General features: G+C 42.0%; 1 protein-coding gene across 1 annotated transcript in view; it reads right to left on the bottom strand.

The window, feature by feature from the left end:
• LOC144730863 (uncharacterized) overlaps positions 1–23,751 on the bottom strand; it is a 43,952-nt gene extending 20,201 nt beyond the window's left edge. The window contains exons 1-2 of the mRNA XM_078611655.1: positions 23,655–23,751; positions 1–18,308 (exon numbers count right to left, since the gene is read on the bottom strand). The exon at positions 1–18,308 is cut by the window's left edge and continues 20,201 nt beyond it. Coding sequence (XP_078467781.1) covers positions 1–18,307 — 18,307 coding nt within the window. The 5' untranslated portion in view covers position 18,308; positions 23,655–23,751. The remainder of the gene's footprint in view (positions 18,309–23,654) is intronic.
• Positions 23,752–24,374: the final 623 nt, after the last annotated feature.

The raw sequence follows: 24,374 nt of genomic DNA on the forward strand, positions 1-24,374 counted from the left end.
CAGTTTTGACACTTGCTGAAATTTCAGATTCAGTTACAATAATTGTCTCGGTTGTAACAAGGGCATCAGTGACTTGTTTTTCTACTGTGGTTTCTATATCTTTTACATGTGCTGTAGGTTCCTTATCATCTACTTTAGTGGCTTTGATCGAGTTGACCTTATTTGATTGAGAATCAGTATCTGCTGGGATTGATCTGTCAGTCTCTACATTTTCAGACTTTGAGCTGTAAAATTCTTTCGTATTCTCTTTAATTCTCTGAAAGAGTGGTTTTTCCACATCTTGACCGGTTGCTTCATCAAATGTATCACCTGGTGGTGCACCCTTCGGTTTGTCTTGCTTGTGTTCATTTAAATCTATTCGTTGGCCAATTTGAATTGGAACATCTGTGCATAATTCATCATGACCAGACTGAAGTTCCACAGGGACAGTTGGAGAAATCGAGGTCACCACTTCAGTCACATTCATTTTTAGTGTGGATTGGTCAAATGGTACTTCTTGTGTAGTTTCTTTACTCTGGAATTCCTCTGCACATACTGTTGGTAGAGGTGCACTTTCTTTCCCAGTGGCGGTTTCATTATCAATAGTTTCTTCAGGGGTTGCAGCAGAAGGCTCTATTACAATAGCAGTTTTGTCTTGTGAAGTTGTGGTCACAGAATCTGATAGAACGCTTGGGTACTTTTCAGTCTCTAACCCTACACGACCAGTTTCTCCCTTTGGGATGACCCTTTCTGGTTGCTTGGCTTCAGAAACAACTACATTATCGATCTCCTGTTGTGCAAGAGCTTCAGTTTGTCCGGTTGTGACTTCTGGAGTAGTTGAAGGTTGAATGTTTGTTGAAATTTCTCGCTCTTCAGCTGTGTCTTTCATTACTGTTAATCCAGCTTCATCTGGTTCTTGAATTGTTTCCTTGCTTTCTCCGATCTCCTCCACTCGTTGCATTTCTTGAGCACTTGCTGCAATGATCTTAGTTGTCTCAGCTTTGTCACCTTGTGCATCCTTTGTTTCTTCACTTAATGGACGCTTTTCATTCGCAGTGTCGGATGGTGCAATTACAACGTCACTTTCCTTTTGTTGATCTTTTTCAGTTATTGCTTCTATCATCTCAATGTCACTTGATAGTGTGATGATATCAGTCGATTTGGTAACAGCTTTGTCTTTGATTTTTACCGTTTTGTCACCAGTTTCTTCAAGGCTTGTTAAAACCACTTCAGCTTCTAAACTCGTGCTCGATTGAGCTTCTTTGATCTCTTCTTCTGATACCACTGTAAGGTCGTTAATCGTCGTCAATATGTCTTGTTTGTCACCAGATGATGAAGGTTGAACATCGAATTCTTTTGTTAAATCATCAATATCCTTTGAAGAATCTGCAGCCAATTTATTGTCTTCAGAATGTGACGTGTCTGACGCATATGTTGGTAACATTCCCGTATTCGACAACTTGATGCTGATTTCTACATCATGACTCACTTCAGGAATGCTTGTGATCGGCAAAGCTTCTGTGGAACTAGTTTTCAAACATTCTGGAGTCTCTGTTGGTTCACAAATGTTTTCTTGATTTTGAGCAGTTTTGACACTTGCTGAAATTTCAGATTCAGTTACAATAATTGTCTCGGTTGTAACAAGGGCATCAGTGAATTGTTTTTCTACTGTGGTTTCTGTATCTTTTACATGTGCTGTAGGTTCCTTATCATCTACTTTAGTGGCTTTGAATGAGTCGACCTCATTTGATTGAGAATCAGTATCTGCTGGGATTGATCTGTCAGTCTCTACATTTTCAGACTTTGAGCTGAAAAATTCTTTCGTATTCTCTTTAATTCTCTGAAAGAGTGGTTTTTCCACATCTTGACCGGTTGCTTCATCAAATGTATCACCTGGTGGTGCACCCTTCGGTTTGTCTTGCTTGTGTTCATTTAAATCTATTGGTTGGTCAATTTGAATTGGAACATCTGTGCATAATTCATCATGACCAGACTGAAGTTCCACAGGGACAGTTGGAGAAATCGAGGTCACCACTTCAGTCACATTCATTTTTAGTGTGGATTGGTCAAATGGTACTTCTTGTGTAGTTTCTTTACTCTGGAATTCCTCTGTACATACTGTTGGTAGAGGTGCACTTTCTTTCCCAGTGGCGGCTTCATTATCAATAGTTTCTTCAGGGGTTGCAGCAGAAGGCTCTATTACAATAGCAGTTTTGTCTTGTGAAGTTGTGGTAACAGAATCTGATAGAACGCTTGGGTACTTTTCAGTCTCTAACCCTACACGACCAGTTTCTCCCTTTGGGATGACCCTTTCTGGTTGCTTGGCTTCAGAATCAACTTCATTATCGATCTCCTGTTGTGCAAGAGCTTCAGTTTGTTCGGTTGTGACTTCTGGAGTAGTTGAAGGTTGAATGTTTGTTGAAATTTCTCGCTCTTCAGCTGTGTCTTTCATTACTGCTAATCCAGCTTCATCTGGTTCTTGAATTGTTTCCTTGCTTTCTCCGATCTTCTCCACTCGTTGCATGTCTTGAGCACTTGCTGCAATGATCTTAGTTGTCTCAGCTTTGTCACCTTGTGCATCCTTTGTTTCTTCACTTAATGGACGCTTTTCATTCGCAGTGTCGGATGGTGCAATTACAACGTCACTTTCCTTTTGTTGATCTTTTTCAGTTATTGCTTCTATCATCTCAATGTCACTGGATAGTGTGATGACATCAGTCGATTTGGAAACAGCTGTGTCTTTGATTTTTACTGTTTGGTCACCAGTTTCTTCCAGACTTGTTATAACCACTTCAGCTTCTAAACTCGTGCTCAATTTTGCTTCGTTGACCTCTTCTTCTGATACCACTGTAAGGTCGTTAATCGTCGTCAATATGTCTTGTTTGTCTCCAGATGATGAAGGTTGAACATCGAATTCTTTCGTCAAATCATCAATATCCTTTGAAGAATCTGCAGCCAATTTATTGTCTTCAGAATGTGACGTGTCTGACGCATATGTTGGTAACATTCCCGTATTCGACAACTTGATGCTGATTTCTACATCATGACTCACTTCAGGAATGCTTGTGATCGGCAAAGCTTCTGTGGAATTAGTTTTCAAACATTCTGGAGTCTCTGTTGGTTCACAAATGTTTTCTTGATTTTGAGCAGTTTTGACATTTGCTGAAATTTCAGATTCAGTTACAATAATTGTCTCGGTTGTGACAAGGGCATCAGTGACTTGTTTTTCTACTGTGGTTTCTATTTCTTTTACATGTGCTGTAGGTTCCTTATCATCTACTTTAGTGGCTTTGAATGAGTCGACCTCATTTGATTGAGAATCAGTATCTGCTGGGATTGATCTGTCAGTCTCTACATTTTCAGACTTTGAGCTGAAAAATTCTTTTGTTTTCTCTTTAATTCTCTGAAAGAGTGGTTTTCCCACATCTTGACCGATTGCTTCATCAAATGTATCACCTGGTGGTGCACCCTTCGGTTTGTCTTGCTTGTGTTCATTTAAATCTATTGGTTGGTCAATTTGAATTGGAACATCTGTCCATAATTCATCATGACCAAACTGAAGTTCCACAGGGACAGGTGGAGAAATCGAGGTCACCACTTCAGTCACATTCATTTCTAGTGTGGATTGGTCAAGCGGTACTTCTTGTGTAGTTTCTTTACTCTGGAATTCCTCTGTACATACTGTTGGTAAAGGTGCACCTTCTTTCCCAGTGGCGGTTTCATCATCAATAGTTTCTTCAGGGGTTGCAGCAGAAGGCTCTATTACAATAGCAGTTTTGTCTTGTGAAGTTGTGGTCACAGAATCTGATAGAACGCTTGGGTACTTTTCATTCCCTAACCCTACACGACCAGTTTCATCTTTTGGGATGATCCTATCTGGTTGCTTGGCTTCAGAAACAACTTTATTATCGATCTCTTGTTGTGCAAGAGCTTCAGTTTGTACGGTTGTGACTTCTGGAGCAGTTGAATGTTGAATGTATGTTGAGATTTTTAGCCCTTCAGCTTTGTCTTTCATTACTGTTAATCCAGCTTCATCGGGGTTTTTAATTGTTTCCTTGCTTTCTCCGATCTCCTCCCCTCGTTGCATGTCTTGAGCACTTGCTGAAATGATCTTAGTTGTCTCAGCTTTGTCACCTTGCGCATCCTTTGTTTCTTCACTTAATGAACGCTTTTCATTCGCAGTGTCGGATGGTGCAATTAAAACGTTACTTTCCTTTTGTTGATCTTTTTCAGTTATTGCTTCTATCATCTCAATGTCACTGGATAGTGTGATGACATCAGTCGATTTGGTAACAGCTTTGTCTTTGATTTTTACCGTTTTGTGACCAGTTTCTTCCAGACTTGTTATAACCACTTCAGCTTCTAAACTCGTGCTCAATTTTGCTTCTTTGATCTCTTCTTCTGATACCACTGTAAGGTCGTTAATTGTCGTCAATATGTCTTGTTTGTCTCCAGATGATGAAGGTTGAACATCGAATTCTTTTGTCAAATCATCAATATCCTTTGAAGAATCTGCAGCCAATTTATTGTCTTCAGAATGTGACGTGTCTGACGCATATGTTGGTAACATTCCCGTATTCGACAACTTGATGCTGATTTCTACATCATGACTGACTTCAGGAATGCTTGTGATCGGCAAAGCTTCTGTGGAATTGGTTTTCAAACATTCTGGAGTCTCTGTTGGTTCACAAATGTTTTCTTGATTTTGAGCAGTTTTGACACTTGCTGAAATTTCAGATTCAGTTACAATAATTGTCTCGGTTGTGAATAGGGCATCAGTGACTTGTTTTTCTACTGTGGTTTCTATTTCTTTTACATGTGCTGTAGGTTCCTTATCATCTACTTTAGTGGCTTTGAATGAGTCGACCTCATTTGATTGAGAATCAGTATCTGCTGGGATTGATCTGTCAGTCTCTACATTTTCAGACTTTGAGCTGAAAAATTCTTTCGTTTTCTCTTTAATTCTCTGAAAGAGTGGTTTTCCCACATCTTGACTGGTTGCTTCATCAAATGTATCACCTGGTGGTGCACCCTTCGGTTTGTCTTGCTTGTGTTCATTTAAATCTATTGGTTGGTCAATTTGAATTGGAACATCTGTGCATAATTCATCATGACCAAACTGAAGTTTTACAGGGACAGGTGGAGAAATCGAGGTCACCACTTCAGTCAAATTCATTTCTAGTGTAGATGTGTCAAGCGGTACTTCTTGTGTAGTTTTTTTACTCTGGAATTCCTCTGTACATACTGTTGGTAGAGGTGCACTTTCTTTCCCAGTGGCGGTTTCATCATCAATAGTTTCTTTGGGGGTTGCAGCAGAAGGCTCTATTACAATAGTAGTTTTGTCTTGTGAAGTTGTGGTCACAGAATCTGATAGAACGCTTAGGTACTTTTCAGTCTCTAACCCTACACGACCAGTTTCTCCCTTTGGGATGACCCTTTGTGGTTGCTTGGCTTCAGAAACAACTTCATTATCGATCTCCTGTTGTGCAAGAGCTTCAGTTTGTACGGTTGTGACTTCTGGAGTAGTTGAAGGTTGAATGTTTGTTGAAATTTCTCGCTCTTCAGCTGTGTCTTTCATTACTGCTAATCCAGCTTCATCTGGTTCTTGAATTGTTTCCTTGCTTTCTCCGATCTTCTCCACTCGTTGCATGTTTTGAGCACTTGCTGCAATGATCTTAGTTGTCTCAGCTTTGTCACCTTGTGCATCCTTTGTTTCTTCACTTAATGGACGCTTTTCATTCGCAGTGTCGGATGGTGCAATTACAACGTCACTTTCCTTTTGTTGATCTTTTTCAGTTATTGCTTCTATCATCTCAATGTCACTTGATAGTGTGATGATATCAGTCGATTTGGTAACAGCTTTGTCTTTGATTTTTACCGTTTTGTCACCAGTTTCTTCAAGGCTTGTTAAAACCACTTCAGCTTCTAAACTCGTGCTCGATTGAGCTTCTTTGATCTCTTCTTCTGATACCACTGTAAGGTCGTTAATCGTCGTCAATATGTCTTGTTTGTCTCCAGATGATGAAGGTTGAACATCGAATTCTTTCGTCAAATCATCAATATCCTTTGAAGAATCTGCAGCCAATTTATTGTCTTCAGAATGTGACGTGTCTGAAGCATATGTTGCTAACATTCCCGTATTCGACAACTTGATGCTGATTTCTACATCATGACTCACTTCAGGAATGCTTGTGATCGGCAAAGCTTCTGTGGAACTAGTTTTCAAACATTCTGGAGTCTCTGTTGGTTCACAAATGTTTTCTTGATTTTGAGCAGTTTTGACACTTGCTGAAATTTCAGATTCAGTTACAATAATTGTCTCGGTTGTAACAAGGGCATCAGTGACTTGTTTTTCTACTGTGGTTTCTATATCTTTTACATGTGCTGTAGTTTCCTTATCATCTACTTTAGTGGCTTTGATCGAGTTGACCTTATTTGATTGAGAATCAGTATCTGCTGGGATTGATCTGTCAGTCTCTACATTTTCAGACTTTGAGCTGTAAAATTCTTTCGTATTCTCTTTAATTCTCTGAAAGAGTGGTTTTTCCACATCTTGACCGGTTGCTTCATCAAATGTATCACCTGGTGGTTCACCCTTCGGTTTGTCTTGCTTGTGTTCATTTAAATCTATTGGTTGGTCAATTTGAATTGGAACATCTGTGCATAATTCATCATGACCAAACTGAAGTTTTACAGGGACAGGTGGAGAAATCGAGGTCACCACTTCAGTCACATTCATTTCTAGTGTGGATTGGTCAAATGGTACTTCTTGTGTAGTTTCTTTACTCTGGAATTCCTCTGTACATACTGTTGGTAGAGGTGCACCTTCTTTCCCAGTGGCGGTTTCATTATCAATAGTTTCTTCAGGGGTTGCAGCAGAAGGCTCTATTACAATAGCAGTTTTGTCTTGTGAAGTTGTGGTCACAGAATCTGATAGAACGCTTGGGTACTTTTCAGTCTCTAACTCTACACGACCAGTTTCTCCCTTTGGGATGACCCTTTCTGGTTGCTTGGCTTCAGAAACAACTTCATTATCGATCTCCTGTTGTGCAAGAGCTTCAGTTTGTACTGTTGTGACTTCTGGAGTAGTTGAAGGTTGGATGTATGTTGAGATTTCTAGCTCTTCAGCTGTGTCTTTCATTACTGTTAATCCAGCTTCAGTGGGCTCTTGAATTGTTTCCTTGCTTTCTCCAATCTCCTCCACTCGTTGCATGTCTTGAGCACTTGCTGCAATGATCTTAGTTGTCTCAGCTTTGTCACCTTGTGCATCCTTTGTTTCGTCACTTAATGGACGCTTTTGACTCGCGGTGTCGGATGGTGCAATAACATCGTCACTTTCCTTTTGTTGATCTTTTTCAGTTATTGCTTTTATCATCTCAATGTCACTGGATAGTGTGATGACATCAGTCGATTTGGAAACAGCTGGGTCTTTGATTTTTACTGTTTGCTCACCAGTTTCTTCCAGACTTGTTATAACCACTTCAGCTTCTAAACTCGTGCTCAATTTTGCTTCGTTGACCTCTTCTTCTGATACCACTGTAAGGTCGTTAATCGTCGTCAATATGTCTTGTTTGTCTCCAGATGATGAAGGTTGAACATCGAATTCTTTTGTCAAATCATCAATATCCTTTGAAGAATCTGCAGCCAATTTATTGTCTTCAGAATGTGACGTGTCTGAAGCATCTGTTGCTAACATTCCCGTATTCGACAACTTGATGCTGATTTCTACATCATGACTGACTTCAGGAATGCTTGTGATCGGCAAAGCTTCTGTGGAACTAGTTTTCAAACATTCTGGAGTCTCTGTTGGTTCACAAATGTTTTCTTGATTTTGAGCAGTTTTGACACTTGCTGAAATTTCAGATTCAGTTACAATAATTGTCTCGGTTGTGAAAAGGGCATCAGTGACTTGTTTTTCTACTGTGGTTTCTATTTCTTTTACATGTGCTGTAGGTTCCTTATCATCTACTTTAGTGGCTTTGAATGAGTCGACCTCATTTGATTGAGAATCAGTATCTGCTGGGATTGATCTGTCAGTCTCTACATTTTCAGACTTTGAGCTGAAAAATTCTTTCGTTTTCTCTTTAATTCTCTGAAAGAGTGGTTTTCCCACATCTTGACCGGTTGCTTCATCAAATGTATCACCTGGTGGTGCACCCTTCGGTTTGTCTTGCTTGTGTTCATTTAAATCTATTGGTTGGTCAATTTGAATTGGAACATCTGTGCATAATTCATCATGACCAAACTGAAGTTTTACAGGGACAGGTGGAGAAATCGAGGTCACCACTTCAGTCACATTCATTTCTAGTGTGGATTGGTCAAGCGGTACTTCTTGTGTAGTTTCTTTACTGTGGAATTCCTCTGTACATACTGTTGGTAGAGGTGCACCTTCTTTCCCAGTGGCGGTTTCATTATCAATAGTTTTTTCAGGGGTTGCAGCAGAAGGCTCTATTACAATAGCAGTTTTGTCTTGTGAAGTTGTGGTCACAGAATCTGATAGAACGCTTGGGTACTTTTCAGTCTCTAACTCTACATGACCAGTTTCTCCCTTTGGGATGACCCTTTCTGGTTGCTTGGCTTCAGAAACAACTTCATTATCGATCTCCTGTTGTGCAAGAGCTTCAGTTTGTACTGTTGTGACTTCTGGAGTAGTTGAAGGTTGGATGTATGTTGAGATTTCTAGCTCTTCAGCTGTGTCTTTCATTACTGTTAATCCAGCTTCAGTGGGCTCTTTAATTGTTTCCTTGCTTGCTCCAATCTCCTCCACTCGTTGCATGTCTTGAGCACTTGCTGCAATGATCTTAGTTGTCTCAGCTTTGTCACCTTGTGCATCCTTTGTTTCGTCACTTAATGGACGCTTTTCACTCGCGGTGTCGGATGGTGCAATAACATCGTCACTTTCCTTTTGTTGATCTTTTTCAGTTATTGCTTTTATCATCTCAATGTCACTGGATAGTGTGATGACATCAGTCGATTTGGTAACAGCTGGGTCTTTGATTTTTACTGTTTGGTCACCAGTTTCTTCCAGACTTGTTATAACCACTTCAGCTTCTAAACTCGTGCTCAATTTTGCTTCGTTGACCTCTTCTTCTGATACCACTGTAAGGTCGTTAATCGTCGTCAATATGTCTTGTTTGTCTCCAGATGATGAAGGTTGAACATCGAATTCTTTTGTCAAATCATCAATATCCTTTGAAGAATCTGCAGCCAATTTATTGTCTTCAGAATGTGACGTGTCTGAAGCATCTGTTGCTAACATTCCCGTATTCGACAACTTGATGCTGATTTCTACATCATGACTGACTTCAGGAATGCTTGTGATCGGCAAAGCTTCTGTGGAATTGGTTTTCAAACATTCTGGAGTCTCTGTTGGTTCACAAATGTTTTCTTGATTTTGAGCAGTTTTGACACTTGCTGAAATTTCAGATTCAGTTACAATAATTGTCTCGGTTGTGAAAAGGGCATCAGTGACTTGTTTTTCTACTGTGGTTTCTATTTCTTTTACATGTGCTGTAGGTTCCTTATCATCTACTTTAGTGGCTTTGAATGAGTCGACCTCATTTGATTGAGAATCAGTATCTGCTGGGATTGATCTGTCAGTCTCTACATTTTCAGACTTTGAGCTGAAAAATTCTTTCGTTTTCTCTTTAATTCTCTGAAAGAGTGGTTTTCCCACATCTTGGCCGGTTGCTTCATCAAATGTATCACCTGGTGGTGCACCCTTCGGTTTGTCTTGCTTGTGTTCATTTAAATCTATTGGTTGGTCAATTTGAATTGGAACATCTGTGCATAATTCATCATGACCAAACTGAAGTTTTACAGGGACAGGTGGAGAAATCGAGGTCACCACTTCAGTCAAATTCATTTCTAGTGTAGATGTGTCAAGCGGTACTTCTTGTGTAGTTTTTTTACTCTGGAATTCCTCTGTACATACTGTTGGTAGAGGTGCACTTTCTTTCCCAGTGGCGGTTTCATCATCAATAGTTTCTTTGGGGGTTGCAGCAAAAGGCTCTATTACAATAGTAGTTTTGTCTTGTGAAGTTGTGGTCACAGAATCTGATAGAACGCTTGGGTACTTTTCAGTCTCTAACCCTACACTACCAGTTTCTCCCTTTGGGATGACCCTTTCTGGTTGCTTGGCTTCAGAAACAACTTCATTATCGATCTCCTGTTGTGCAAGAGCTTCAGTTTGTACGGTTGTGACTTCTGGAGTAGTTGAAGGTTGAATGTATGTTGAGATTTCTAGCTCTTCAGCTTTGTCTTTCATTACTGTCAATCCAGCTTCAGTGGGCTCTTTAATTGTTTCCTTGCTTTCTCCGATCTTCTCCACTCGTTGCATGTCTTGAGCACTTGCTGCAATGATCTTAGTTGTCTCAGCTTTGTCACCTTGTGCATCCTTTGTTTCTTCACTTAATGGACGCTTTTCATTCGCAGTGTCGGATGGTGCAATTACAACGTCACTTTCCTTTTGTTGATCTTTTTCAGTTATTGCTTCTATCATCTCAATGTCACTTGATAGTGTGATGATATCAGTCGATTTGGTAACAGCTTTGTCTTTGATTTTTACCGTTTTGTCACCAGTTTCTTCAAGGCTTGTTAAAACCACTTCAGCTTCTAAACTCGTGCTCGATTGAGCTTCTTTGATCTCTTCTTCTGATACCACTGTAAGGTCGTTAATCGTCGTCAATATGTCTTGTTTGTCACCAGATGATGAAGGTTGAACATCGAATTCTTTCGTCAAATCATCAATATCCTTTGAAGAATCTGCAGCCAATTTATTGTCTTCAGAATGTGACGTGTCTGACGCATATGTTGGTAACATTCCCGTATTCGACAACTTGATGCTGATTTCTACATCATGACTCACTTCAGGAATGCTTGTGATCGGCAAAGCTTCTGTGGAACTAGTTTTCAAACATTCTGGAGTCTCTGTTGGTTCACAAATGTTTTCTTGATTTTGAGCAGTTTTGACACTTGCTGAAATTTCAGATTCAGTTACAATAATTGTCTCGGTTGTGGAAAGGGCATCAGTGACTTGTTTTTCTACTGTGGTTTCTATATCTTTTACATGTGCTGTAGGTTCCTTATCATCTACTTTAGTGGCTTTGAATGAGTCGACCTCATTTGATTGAGAATCAGTATCTGCTGGGATTGATCTGTCAATCTCTACATTTTCAGACTTTGAGCTGAAAAATTCTTTCGTTTTCTCTTTAATTCTCTGAAAGAATGGTTTTCCCACATCTTGACCGGTTGCTTCATCAAATGTATCACCTGGTGGTGCACCCTTCGGTTTGTCTTCCTTGTGTTCATTTAAATCTATTGGTTGGTCAATTTTAATTGGAACATCTGTGAATAATTCATCATGACCAGATTGAAGTTCCACAGGGACAGGTGGAGAAATCGAGGTCACCACTTCAGTCACATTCATTTCTAGTGTGGATTGGTCAAGCGGTACTTCTTGTGTAGTTTCTTTACTCTGGAATTCCTCTGTACATACTGTTGGTAGAGGTGCACTTTCTTTCCCAGTGGCGGTTTCATTATCAATAGTTTCTTCAGGGGTTGCAGCAGAAGGCTCTATTACAATAGCAGTTTTGTCTTGTGAAGTTGTGGTCACAGAATCTGATAGAATGCTTGGGTACTTTTCAGTCTCTAACTCTACACGACCAGTTTCTCCCTTTGGGATGACCCTTTCTGGCTGCTTGGCTTCAGAAACAACTTCATTATCGATATCCTGTTGTGCAAGAGCTTCAGTTTGTACTGTTTTGACTTCTGGAGTAGTTGAAGGTTGGATGTATGTTGAGATTTCTAGCTCTTCAGCTGTGTCTTTCATTACTGTTAATCCAGCTTCAGTGGGCTCTTTAATTGTTTCCTTGCTTTCTCCAATCTCCTCCACTCGTTGCATGTCTTGAGCACTTGCTGCAATGATCTTAGTTGTCTCAGCTTTGTCACCTTGTGCATCCTTTGTTTCGTCACTTAATGGACGCTTTTCACTCGCGGTGTCGGATGGTGCAATAACATCGTCACTTTCCTTTTGTTGATCTTTTTCAGTTATTGCTTTTATCATCTCAATGTCACTGGATAGTGTGATGACATCAGTCGATTTGGTTACAGCTGTGTCTTTGATTTTTACTGTTTGGTCACCAGTTTCTTCCAGACTTGTTATAACCACTTCAGCTTCTAAACTCGTGCTCAATTTTGCTTCGTTGACCTCTTCTTCTGATACCACTGTAAGGTCGTTAATCGTCGTCAATATGTCTTGTTTGTCTCCAGATGATGAAGGTTGAACATCGAATTCTTTTGTCAAATCATCAATATCCTTTGAAGAATCTGCAGCCAATTTATTGTCTTCAGAATGTGACGTGTCTGAAGCATATGTTGCTAACATTCCCGTATTCGACAACTTGATGCTGATTTCTACATCATGACTCACTTCAGGAATGCTTGTGATCGGCAAAGCTTCTGTGGAATTGGTTTTCAAACATTCTGGAGTCTCTGTTGGTTCACAAATGTTTTCTTGATTTTGAGCAGTTTTGACACTTGCTGAAATTTCAGATTCAGTTACAATAATTGTCTCGGTTGTGACAAGGGCATCAGTGACTTGTTTTTCTACTGTGGTTTCTATTTCTTTTACATGTGCTGTAGGTTCCTTATCATCTACTTTAGTGGCTTTGAATGAGTCGACCTCATTTGATTGAGAATCAGTATCTGCTGGGATTGATCTGTCAGTCTCTACATTTTCAGACTTTGAGCTGAAAAATTCTTTCGTTTTCTCTTTAATTCTCTGAAAGAGTGGTTTTCCCACATCTTGACCGGTTGCTTCATCAAATGTATCACCTGGTGGTGCACCCTTCGGTTTGTCTTGCTTGTGTTCATTTAAATCTATTGGTTGGTCAATTTGAATTGGAACATCTGTGCATAATTCATCATGACCAAACTGAAGTTTTACAGGGACAGGTGGAGAAATCGAGGTCACCACTTCAGTCACATTCATTTCTAGTGTGGATTGGTCAAGCGGTACTTCTTGTGTAGTTTCTTTACTCTGGAATTCCTCTGTACATACTGTTGGTAGAGGTGCACTTTCTTTCCCAGTGGCGGTTTCATTATCAATAGTTTCTTCAGGGGTTGCAGCAGAAGGCTCTATTACAATAGCAGTTTTGTCTTGTGAAGATGTGGTTACATAATCTGATAGAACGCTTGGGTACTTTTCAGTCTCTAACCCTACACGACCAGTTTCTCCCTTTGGGATGACCCTTTCTGGTTGCTTGGCTTCAGAAACAACTTCATTATCGATCTCCTGTTGTGCAAGAGCTTCAGTTTGTACTGTTGTGACTTCTGGAGTAGTTGAAGGTTGAATGTATGTTGAGATTTCTAGCCATGCAGCTTTGTCTTTCATTACTGTTAATCCAGCTTCATCGGATTTTTTAATTATTTCCTTGCTTTCCCCGATCTTCTCCACTCGTTGCATGTCTTGAGCACTTGCTGCAATGATCTTAGTTGTCTCAGCTTTGTCACCTTGTGCATCCTTTGTTTCTTCACTTAATGGACGCTTTTCATTCGCAGTGTCGGATGGTGCAATTACAACGTCACTTTCCTTTTGTTGATCTTTTTCAGTTATTGCTTCTATCATCTCAATGTCACTTGATAGTGTGATGATATCAGTCGATTTGGTAACAGCTTTGTCTTTGATTTTTACCGTTTTGTCACCAGTTTCTTCAAGGCTTGTTAAAACCACTTCAGCTTCTAAACTCGTGCTCGATTGAGCTTCTTTGATCTCTTCTTCTGATACCACTGTAAGGTCGTTAATCGTCGTCAATATGTCTTGTTTGTCACCAGATGGTGAAGGTTGAACATCGAATTCTTTCGTCAAATCATCAATATCCTTTGAAGAATCTGCAGCCAATTTATTGTCTTCAGAATGTGACGTGTCTGACGCATATGTTGGTAACATTCCCGTATTCCACAACTTGATGCTGATTTCTACATCATGACTGACTTCAGGAATGCTTGTGATCGGCAAAGCTTCTGTGGAACTAGTTTTCAAACATTCTGGAGTCTCTGTTGGTTCACAAATGTTTTCTTGATTTTGAGCAGTTTTGACACTTGCTGAAATTTCAGATTCAGTTACAATAATTGTCTCGGTTGTGAATAGGGCATCAGTGACTTGTTTTTCTACTGTGGTTTCTATATCTTTAACATGTGCTGTAGGTTCCTTATCATCTACTTTAGTGGCTTTGAATGAGTCGACCTCATTTGATTGAGAATCAGTATCTGTTGGGATTGATCTGTCAGTCGCTACATTTTCAGACTTCGAGCTGAAATATTCTTTCGTTTTCTCTTTAATTCTCTGAAAGAGTGGTTTTCCCACATCTTGACCGGTTGCTTCATCAAATGTATCACCTGGTGGTGCACCCGTCGGTTTGTCTTGCTTGTGTCCATTTAAATCTGTTGGATGGTCAATTTTACTTGGAACATCTGTGCATAATTCATCATGACCAGACTGAAGTTCCACAGGGACAGGTGGAGAAATCGAGGTCACCACTTCAGTCACATTCATTTTTAGTGTGGATTGGTCAAGCGGTACTTCTTGTGTAGTGTCTTTACTCTGGAATTCCTCTGTACATACTGTTGGTAGAGGTGCACTTTCTTTCCCAGTGGCGGTTTCATCATCAATAGTTGCATCAGAGGTTGCAGCAGAAGTCTCTATTACAATAGCAGTTTTGTCTTGTGAAGTTGTGGTCACAGAATCTGAAAGAACGTTTGGGTGCTTTTCATTCCCTAACCCTACACGACCAGTTTCTCCCTTTGGGATGGTCCTATTTGGTTTCTTGGCTTCAGAAACATCTTCATTATCGATCTCCTGTTGTGCAAGAGCTTCAGTTTGTACGGTTGTGAATTCTGGAGCAGTTGAAGGTTCGATGTATGTTGAGATTTCTAGCTCTTCATCTGTGTCTTTCATTACTGTTAATCCAGCTTCATCGGGTTCTTTAATTGCTTCCTTGCTTTCTCCGATCTCCTCCACTCGTTGCATGTCTTGAGCACTTGCTGCAATTATCTTAGTTGTCTCAGCTTTGTCACCTTGTGCATCCTTTGTTTCTCCACTTAATGGACGATTTTCACTTGCAGTGTCGGATGGTGCAATTACATCGTCACTTTCCTTTTGTTGATCTTTTTCAGTTATTGCTTCTCTCGTTTCAATGTCACTGGATCGTGTGACGACATCAGTTGATTTGGTAACAGATTTCTCATGGTCTTCTTTGATTTTTACCGTTTTGTCACCAGTCTCTTCTACTTCAGCTTTTAAATGAGTCCTCAATTCCGTTTTTTTGACACCTTCATTTTCTCTAATTGTCATAGCTGCTTTCATGCTCATTGTTTTATCGTCTCTGTCTTTTGATAATCTGGACTGAATTGAATTCGCTTTTGCTTCGGTCAAATCACCAAAATACTTAGACTCTGCAGCCATAGATTCTTCCGTAACAATTGCAGAATAACAAGTTTTGTCTTCCACCAACTTGGCAGCTGGCAGTGTTTTTGACTCCTGCTTGTTCACAGGGAAAGAGCTGCTCTGAGAGATTTCCCTCGTATCTGTTTTTATTCCTTCTGAAGCCCCAATTTGTTCCACACCATGTCCACGTGTAGTTTCAGTTTTGATACTTTCTGAATGTTTTTCTATTTTAGTTGTAACCTTTCTCTGTGTCATGATAACTGCTTCGGAGGATTCAACTCTTACTTTCGTGTTTATTTTTGAAACGTGTATCTTCGTCTCTTCTCCAATAACTGGAGGAGAACTTCCCTCATGAACACAGGTGATCACTTCTCCTTCTTTAATTAAAGCCTCTCTTTGCACAGTGTCAGATGTTTCACCGTCTGTGGCCTTGGCTTCCAAGCTCTGTATGAATGGTTTTCTATCATCTTGGTTGCTTGATTGTTGAAATGCACCACTCGTGCCTGTCAACTGTTCATCACTTTTGGAAGCTGTACATGTTTCAGCTTCGTAGAGATGAATTCCAACTGTGGTAGGTGATGAGCTAGATGGTGCCACTACAGTCACTTTATGGATACCTTCGGGTGAGGATTTCAGAAGCATAGCTTCTTCTTCAATGGTTGAATCATGCTGACGTTCCTCTTTGCGTATGGTATGCAGAGGTTCTGTTTCTTTCGCAGCCTGTCCAAGAGTAATGTCGTCTTTTCCAACAATGATTTTCTTCTTCAAGGTAGTGGCTGTCTCATCGAACCCATCACTTGTAGATATTTCAGTCTCTGACACTGATGTCCCAATTTCTATGTCTTGAATGTCTTTCAAAATTTGGGCTTCCGTACAAGTTTCATCAAGTGCAGAATACATCTCAACACTTACAGGTGTTGAAATTGATTTGCTTTTTTCAATCTGTGTCATTGTTTGCTTTGATTCATCACTCAATTGTTGGACTTCATCAGCCATAGTCACCCTTGGATCATTTTCCTTTGTTACGGCTGTGTCATCAACAGCCTTTTTAGATTTCTTAAAGGTCATAGCTTTTACAACTGTAGTTTCATCTGTTAATTGATTGGTGACTTTTATGGAACCAGGCAGGGCTTCAATATGTTTTGCTGCATCATCCTTGCTTCGCTTCTTAATATGTGTAACCATTTCAGTTTTATCTGTAGACAATTTTTCCGAGACTGTGGCTAGCCCAGGAGTTGGTGACACTTCAGATGTTAATTTGTCTATAGCTTTCCTATTTGTGTCTCTCTTAGTCAGAGTTGGTAATGGTGTAATGCCTTGAGTCGTAACAGGTTGAACAACTGCTTGCATTTCTTTTTTTTCCGTTTTCGTGTCATTCTCGGTCACAGTTTTACTTTTGACGTCGTCACATCTACGCGAATCTAACTCTTCACGTGTGACGGCTGCCTGCTCACTCTCTGTAGTTCGAGGAAATGTGTCTACCTTGGCATTTATTGCTTCCAATTTTGTCTGCTGCTGCTCCTCTGCTTCTACACATGCCTCAGGGCGATCAGACAGCAATTCTCCTGTTGTAGCCCGCGTCATTGATGGAGTCTCTTCAGACACGTTAATAACTTGTGTTGACTCCACAATTACATTTTCTGCCTCAACAAAAGAAATTATGTTCTGCTTCGTTTCCATCTCAAGTTTTGTGGCAGAGTCATCGAGAGCTTCTTCAGACTGTGCGGCAAAAGCACTTTTCTCAATGAGAGATATATTCACTGTGGTTGATGGATCAATTGGTACAATTTCAGCCTCTTTTTGAGCAGGAGCCATAGCTTGCACACACTGATCATCTCTTGTTTGGGTATAATTGCTCGAGTCCTTCACTGCTTGCTGAATGAGATATTTCTCTCTCACAATTCTGACCTCTACAGTATCATTGATCGTCTCAGTACCTGAAATATCTTTTTCAGACGTTGTTAATACTGTATCGTGTTTCTGAACGACAGCAATTGTCCCACCCCTCCCAGACTGTGTTTTTGCGTCTTTTTGAACTCCTGCATAGGCAGAGCTTGGTTTTAATTTGGTTTTTCTGATTTTCATTCCTTTGGATGTGACTGATTCCTGATTGTGTTCATCTGCAGTTGTCAGGAGTTTGCCAATAAATTCTTTTATATTTTTGTCAGAAGAAGACTTTTCGAGTGAAACAGTTTGGTGTTGCGTCGTCTTAGTTTTAATGTCAGTGGGTTCTTTGTGATGCTCCTCAGGTGCAGTCATTGGTCCGCGATCTTCACCACCTTTGCCGCGTTGTTCTTCAACGTCTATTTTCACCCTTTTTGCGTTTATGTCTTCCACAGCCATCTTATCTTTCGGGCTTTGTGAAGTGCTCGAAGTCACCAGCTTCAGTGCCTCCTGTGTATCGTTAGACTCCACCGTAGTCAGAAGTTGCTCAGTTTTCACTTCAGTTTTTTTGCTTTTGCTCTTAATCTCCTTTTTGCCGAAAGCTGCCCCCGTTGGCGCTTCGCCTTCCAGTGAAGGTCCCTCCTTGTCTTTTTCTTCTTTGCCTCGTTCCATTTTATGTTTCTTAGCCTTCTCGGTCGACCCACTCAAGCTCTGGCCTTCTTCTGCGACCGGCTTCCTCGCCTGCAAAGGTTTTGCATCTTCGACCGTCAAACCCTCCCGCAGTTTTTCTCCAGCTGGCAACGCCTTTGCCTCTTCATGCTTTGCAGTGGAATCGTGCTGAGGTATGGTCCCCGACACCGCACTGAGTTCCACTGGCACGCGTTCGCCACAAGATGAAAACTCTTGGACGATTTTCTCGGGGCTCTCTTGAGCTTCCTCGTTCTTCTCGCTTGCGCGCCGTTTCCTGTTCCTCCTCCACTGGGCTTTGCGCCGTCCCATGCTGTAAATGTACAGAAAAGCTATTAATAATATTTATTATCACCAACAGCAGCAGCCATGATATATCTACTGCTGGATGAACACCTCCATGTTAATAACAATAGCATAATTATAATAAAATATTGGGGGGGGGGGCGGAACAACATATTTAACAAACGTAGAAACATTTCTCTTGAAATGTCACGGAAACAGACTGAAATAAAAAAAGTAAATATGGGAAATTAATCTTGAATATGAAATTATGATAATAACAAATTTTAATTATTTCAAAACCTGTACATTACAATAACAACAACAAAAAACCATCACACCAGAAATATTGGTGGTCTAAACAAAAAAATGGTCACATGTCAAGTTCTTTTGAGCTGCTGGTCTGGATAAGGCTAAGAGCTGTTGTACATGCAATGCTACACACCCTTTGGTGTTGTTAAGTCTCAATGTTACACTGATAGGATCAATAATGACCCAACGGAGTGTCCCCATGTCAGGTTTGTCCCCCGTTTGGAGGTTGGGGTTGTGCTGTGCGACTGTGGCCATCCTGATGAGATGAGCTCCGTTCATTCCGCCTTTAGGTGGGAGAACATCCCTGCATTTTAGCTTCAGATTATGGGTGGAGATCATTAAATACCTGCGTCAGGTCAGAGGGCAAGACATCAAAATATTTGCCTATGATTTAAATATTCGAGAATTTTGACCTGGCACTGGTGTAAGCCATTTGTAATGTAAACAGACGAAAATATATTGTCGGAGATTGCCGGGTGGCTCAGAGCTCAGAGCGCTAAGCCTACACTGCTGATATCCTGGATGCAAGTCGGTGTTTTGGCAGCCCATGATTAAACTGGGTTCTCACGGTTAGCCAGTTGATGGTCTCAGCCCAGCTCAACCCTGCGTAGCTTCTGAGATCTAACGAGATTGGGCTCGTTCTGGGTGTTTATTACACACCACTCTGGCGAGATGTTAACTACCTCGCCTGGTATGCAGGAGGTCGTGGATTCAATCCCAACCTTGACGCATCTATATTTGGAGTTTGCACGTTCTCCCCGTGATCACAGGGATTTTTCTCCGCATCCTCTGGGTTTTCCCTCCACATTTATAAATATGTGTGCAGTGTATATGGCTGCTATAAATTCCCATATGATCAGCCACTTCATTGAGCTATCATTTGTGGCCAGGTCGCTTCTGAAAAAGAGCTCAGTGGGTCTTACCTGGTCAAATAAAGACATAGTTTATACATGCAGTCGTTGTAAAGTTTACAGTGTTGTGTAAATGAAACGTGAATCTGGGTTCAGTTTAAATACTGTGGTCACAATGCCGCACCTTGCCACCACCAGTTATTGTAAGTAGATCCCATGCCTGGGGGACGATGGCAGGTGTGTGTGCCCAACCTCTATTCGTCCCTTTCCCACCAGCCACCGCCCTGCGTGAACCTGCACGTTTCCCTCAACTCCAGCAATGCTGATACTTGCGTACTGCCCAGGAATGTTCCAATAAGTCTTATGACCAATTCGCCCAATATGTGCCCGATCTCGTCGCATCACGGGAGCGGTAGCACTGTTGAGCCTGGATAGAGCTTGGATGAGTGACCACTGCATGTATGAAACGCGTGTTCTAGGCGTCTGCAGGGCTGTATTGTGGGCAACACAAGGCGCTGGAGCAAAACTCGTTGTTGTAGTGTACTTCTCTGTTCCCATGTTTACGCTCCCCAACTTCAACTCACACTCACCAGTGGGCGGGAGAACGGTCAAATGACTAACATCTTGTGGGGAAGCCACTTATCTAGAAGTGGATTTATAAAATAAAAATGGATTGTACATGTCCATCTCTCATGTAGTCTCAATGGTTCTTCTCAGGATGTTTGGTCAGTTTCATTGAAATTTGTGAGAGAAGCCCACGCAGAAGGAGGGGATAACACAACCAAGTACGGATATGATCTCAGAGACCTACTTGCTCCAGTGCCTCCTGCAGGCACCTCGTTATTTCTTGCGTATGCATTTTTTTTTTAAGTGGCAAATGTGCAGCACTGCAATTGCTTGCTTAAGTAAGCACTTTCTGGACCCAGACCAGAAAGTGCTATCACTCGAGCTCCTGATGATGCTGGATGTGATCACGACGTAAAAGTTACGAGGTCGTTCTCTAACAACACCTGTGGTGGCGCTGCTGAGGCAGGCATACATCTGGCCATGTTTGATTCACGTGACACGTTTAGCAGTTTCCTGTGTCGGGTGGAAGAGGGTTTATGACACGTTTTTTTTTATACAACCTAACACGAAAATAAATTATGAATCACTGTCGCTAGTGTTCATTTTATCAAGGCATTTAATGAAAGACATGTCTATCAGAGTGATTCTGTGGTCAGGAGTGTATGACTCACAAACGAAAGGTTGTGGATTTATGACCATCTTGCTGAGGTTTTTACATATTTACGTAGCTATGTGCATATGAAGCAGGGATTTGAGAAAGGGTGAACAGACACTACATGAGCAAGGCAGGCTTGCGATGTGACGACTTGGATAATGTTGCAAGGCCAGAGAGGATTAATCTCAGGGTTATTGACCAGTGGATTTTTTTGAAGGGATCAGAAAGCTGGACCAAGTAAATTACAAAATAATAATTGTATTCACTTATTTATTATTTTACTTATTTATCCAAGAAGGCCACACAGAGTCATGACGCAGGAGGAACCTGCATTGGGTGTTTATTTTGAGATGTTTTCAGACGATTAATGACAGTTTATACGATTATATTCTTTGGGTCTTTCGTTAAAGCCACGTAGATAGAAAAATAATCAAAATAATAACAATATCACGACGTTTCGATCGCAACACAAGCAATCGTCTTCAGGTGAAAAAAGAGGGGGAAATCTGCCGAGGCAGGCTGTTTATAAAGGTTTAGAGATGGGCAGGGCAGCTAATGTTAATGTAGGAAAGGTCTCCGTAACCTGCAGTAGGTCTACACCAATCAAAGAGCTGTTTACAAAGGGTTTAGAGATGGGCGGGGCAGCTAATGCCAATGTGGGGGAGGTACTACGGAGCTGTGGGGGGTGGCCATTGTATTGTGAGAGATTAGCATGTCAATGTAAGAAATTTGAAGCTCGGCGAGAGCTCGGACAGCGCAGTGGCCACATGGAGATGAAAAAGAATGGCAAGCCTATACTATTGTAGTGTCGGTGCGTCTCTTCCGCTCGTTCTCTCTTCTGCTCAATACTCGAGGCTTGTGTGTGTGTGTGCGGGTGGCGTGCGTCGCACATACACTCAGTCGAAGACGAGGTGGTCGCAGAAGGTACCGTCCTCCCCTTTTATTGTTGTTGAGTTCACGCCACCACTCGGGCCCCCTCTCTCTCTCACGACCACGCTGCCGCACGACCCGTCCCAGACACGACCCTGTCCGCGTGGCACCTTTGGCGTCGACCGGGACAGCAAATTACTGTCCGGCCGCGCAATGATCAGGCAAAGGCGGTAGCGACGAGGGCGGCGACGACGACAAGCGACGACGAGACGAGTCCAATCCCAGAACCGGCAGCCCGGAGCTCTTGCTCTCCGCTGCTTTTATTCCCCTCGGCGCGGCTTGGCTCTGCCCTAGCCACGCCTCCCTCCTCGAACCCTCCAGAGGGTTCCAGGGGCTTCCCCACGAGGTCTACCGTGACCCTTGCCCCAGTTCCTCCGCCCTGCCAGCACACCCGCGTATCTGCTCAGCGGTGTGTGCGCTAAGTGCCCACCTGCAGTTGCAGCTGCTGTACAACAGTCAGCGCTATGTCACTACACTAATAAAAACTATTTTTACCAGGTAAGGCCCACTGAGCTATATAGCTCGTTTTCAGAAGCGACCTGGCCGCAAATGATAGCCCAACGAAGTGGCATATCACGTGGACATTGATAGCAGCCAAATTACTCTAAACGCATGTTGAGTCTAAATGTGGAGGGAAAATTGGAGGACCCAGAGAAAAATCCACACGACCACGGGGAGAGACACTAAAAACTCCAATATACAACAGGCGTCAGGGTTGGGATTGAACCCACAACCTCTGGTATACCAGGCGAGGTAGTTAACATCTCGCCACCGTGGCTAAATGCACTGCTGATATCATGGATTTAAGTCTGTGTTTTCTCAGCCCGTGGTTAAACTGGGTTCTTAAGGTTATTGAGTTAAAGTATAATAAGCTTTTGGTTTTGTAATGTACAGCACTGCAGGTGCCTGTAGGGGATGCTAGACAGTTCATGGCAGGTTCTAGCAAGCAACACCGAGATTTAGAATAGAATGCGCAGGAAAGAATTGTAATAAGCGGTGGTTGCGATGATTACGGAATTTGTGCATGGAGACATGGTTCTGTGTGGCGTTTGTGTGTTCTCCCCCTGTTCTGCATAGGTTCCCTCTGGGTTCTCTGCTGTCCTCCAATAACTATAGAAAACTATGCAGTGGAACCGGTATTAACCATCATAATCCCAATGCTAAAACAATTCTTGCAAATTGCTTTATTGGGATTACACACAGCAGCAACATCGCTCTCTACTGGGGAAACTTGGCAGGACCCTCCTAAAAAAGAGTGGAGACTCTGCGAGGATTTGCTGGGTAAACAAGCTGAGTGATAACTTAATGAAATAATAAAAGCACCGTGGGCACCCAGACGGAGACCCAAACCCGATTGGTAGGAAATGGAAAGTCGGCAGTACCAAGCGGTGGGGAGGTGCGGTAACATAAAACAATTTACTGATGACCTTCTGACCTTGCGCTTTTTTTAAATAACTGGAGGGCAGCCTGTACTACGGAATATGTGATGTGACACTCGCATAACACTCACAATCATAATATTTATTTTTACTGGAGGAATCCGATTACCTATAAAGCGGGTCAGACATTCACCACTCAACTGACACTTACCACTCACCTGACACTCAGCACTAGTCCACCTGAACCTCACCACTCACTAGTTTATATAATACAGAACAATGGAAGCCCTTTGCGATTGAGTGTATCCCACCCGTCCCCACAAACGCGCTTCCCCAATGGCACACATCTGTTGTATGATTTTGGAAGGGGTCCACGTCACATGCCAGGCTATCTTAAACGGTATAGCAGATAAACAGTACCAGTGAAGATAATCCAAATTATTGGATCGTTACTCAATTTATTGTTTGTACTTTTGACTTTGTTGGTGTGAACTACACGAGCTTTCAAATGACTCCTCGTTCATTGAAACTGGTGGATCAGTCTAGGAAAAGTTTTCCGGACAGGTTTACACTTGCGCAGATCAGCTGCTGATTCCGCGTTCATTATCGTAGAATGTGCTGTGAGCGCAGAGGTCCTTTTATAAAACTCTCACGCGCATCGATGTAGCGAATGCTGGAGTCACCTGGAGGTGGATGAGACGTGGGAGACGGAGGAGACCTTGACACGGATGACGGGACTCGTTCAGAAGTCTGGATACCGAGTGACGGACAGCAGCCACCTGGCAGCATGCAGAGAGACACAGGAACACGTGAACACAGCCGTGTAAGTTTTCTTATTTTTAACTTAACATGAATAAACAAAGGAAGCATTATCCCCAATTGTGTCCAACGTCTGCTATCGGTATTGCCGTGAAGAGAGAACAGCGCACGGCATGGGATACCACAGAGCCACGTCTTAGATCCCTCCATACAAGTCACCTCTGGTCCCCACAGTGGTGGAGCAGCGCTTTCCCACCCGCCCTGCCAACGAGAGTGACATGTGCTGTATGACATTCGAACTGATGTTGTTTTATTTCTCGGAGCTGCAATTAAGGCGCGTTAAGAGCGCCGTGGTGACGAGATGTTAACTCCCTCGCCTGGTATACAGGAGGTCGTGGGTTCGATCCCTACTCTGACGCCTGGTCTATATTTGGAGTTGCATGTTCTCCCCGTGGTCGCTTGGATTTTTCCCCGGGTCCTCCGGTTGTCCCCCTCCACATTTGGGATCAACATCACGCGTTTAGAGTATTTGGCTGCGATAAATGTCCACGTGATAAGCCACTTGGTTGAGCTATCAATTGGGGCCAGGATACTTCTGAGAAAGAGCTCTACAGCTCAGTGGGCCTTACCCGGTAAAATATAAA

Source organism: Lampetra planeri, chromosome 37, assembly GCF_965212315.1.
Source record: "Lampetra planeri chromosome 37, kcLamPlan1.2.h2, whole genome shotgun sequence".
Lineage (NCBI taxonomy): Eukaryota > Metazoa > Chordata > Hyperoartia > Petromyzontiformes > Petromyzontidae > Lampetra > Lampetra planeri.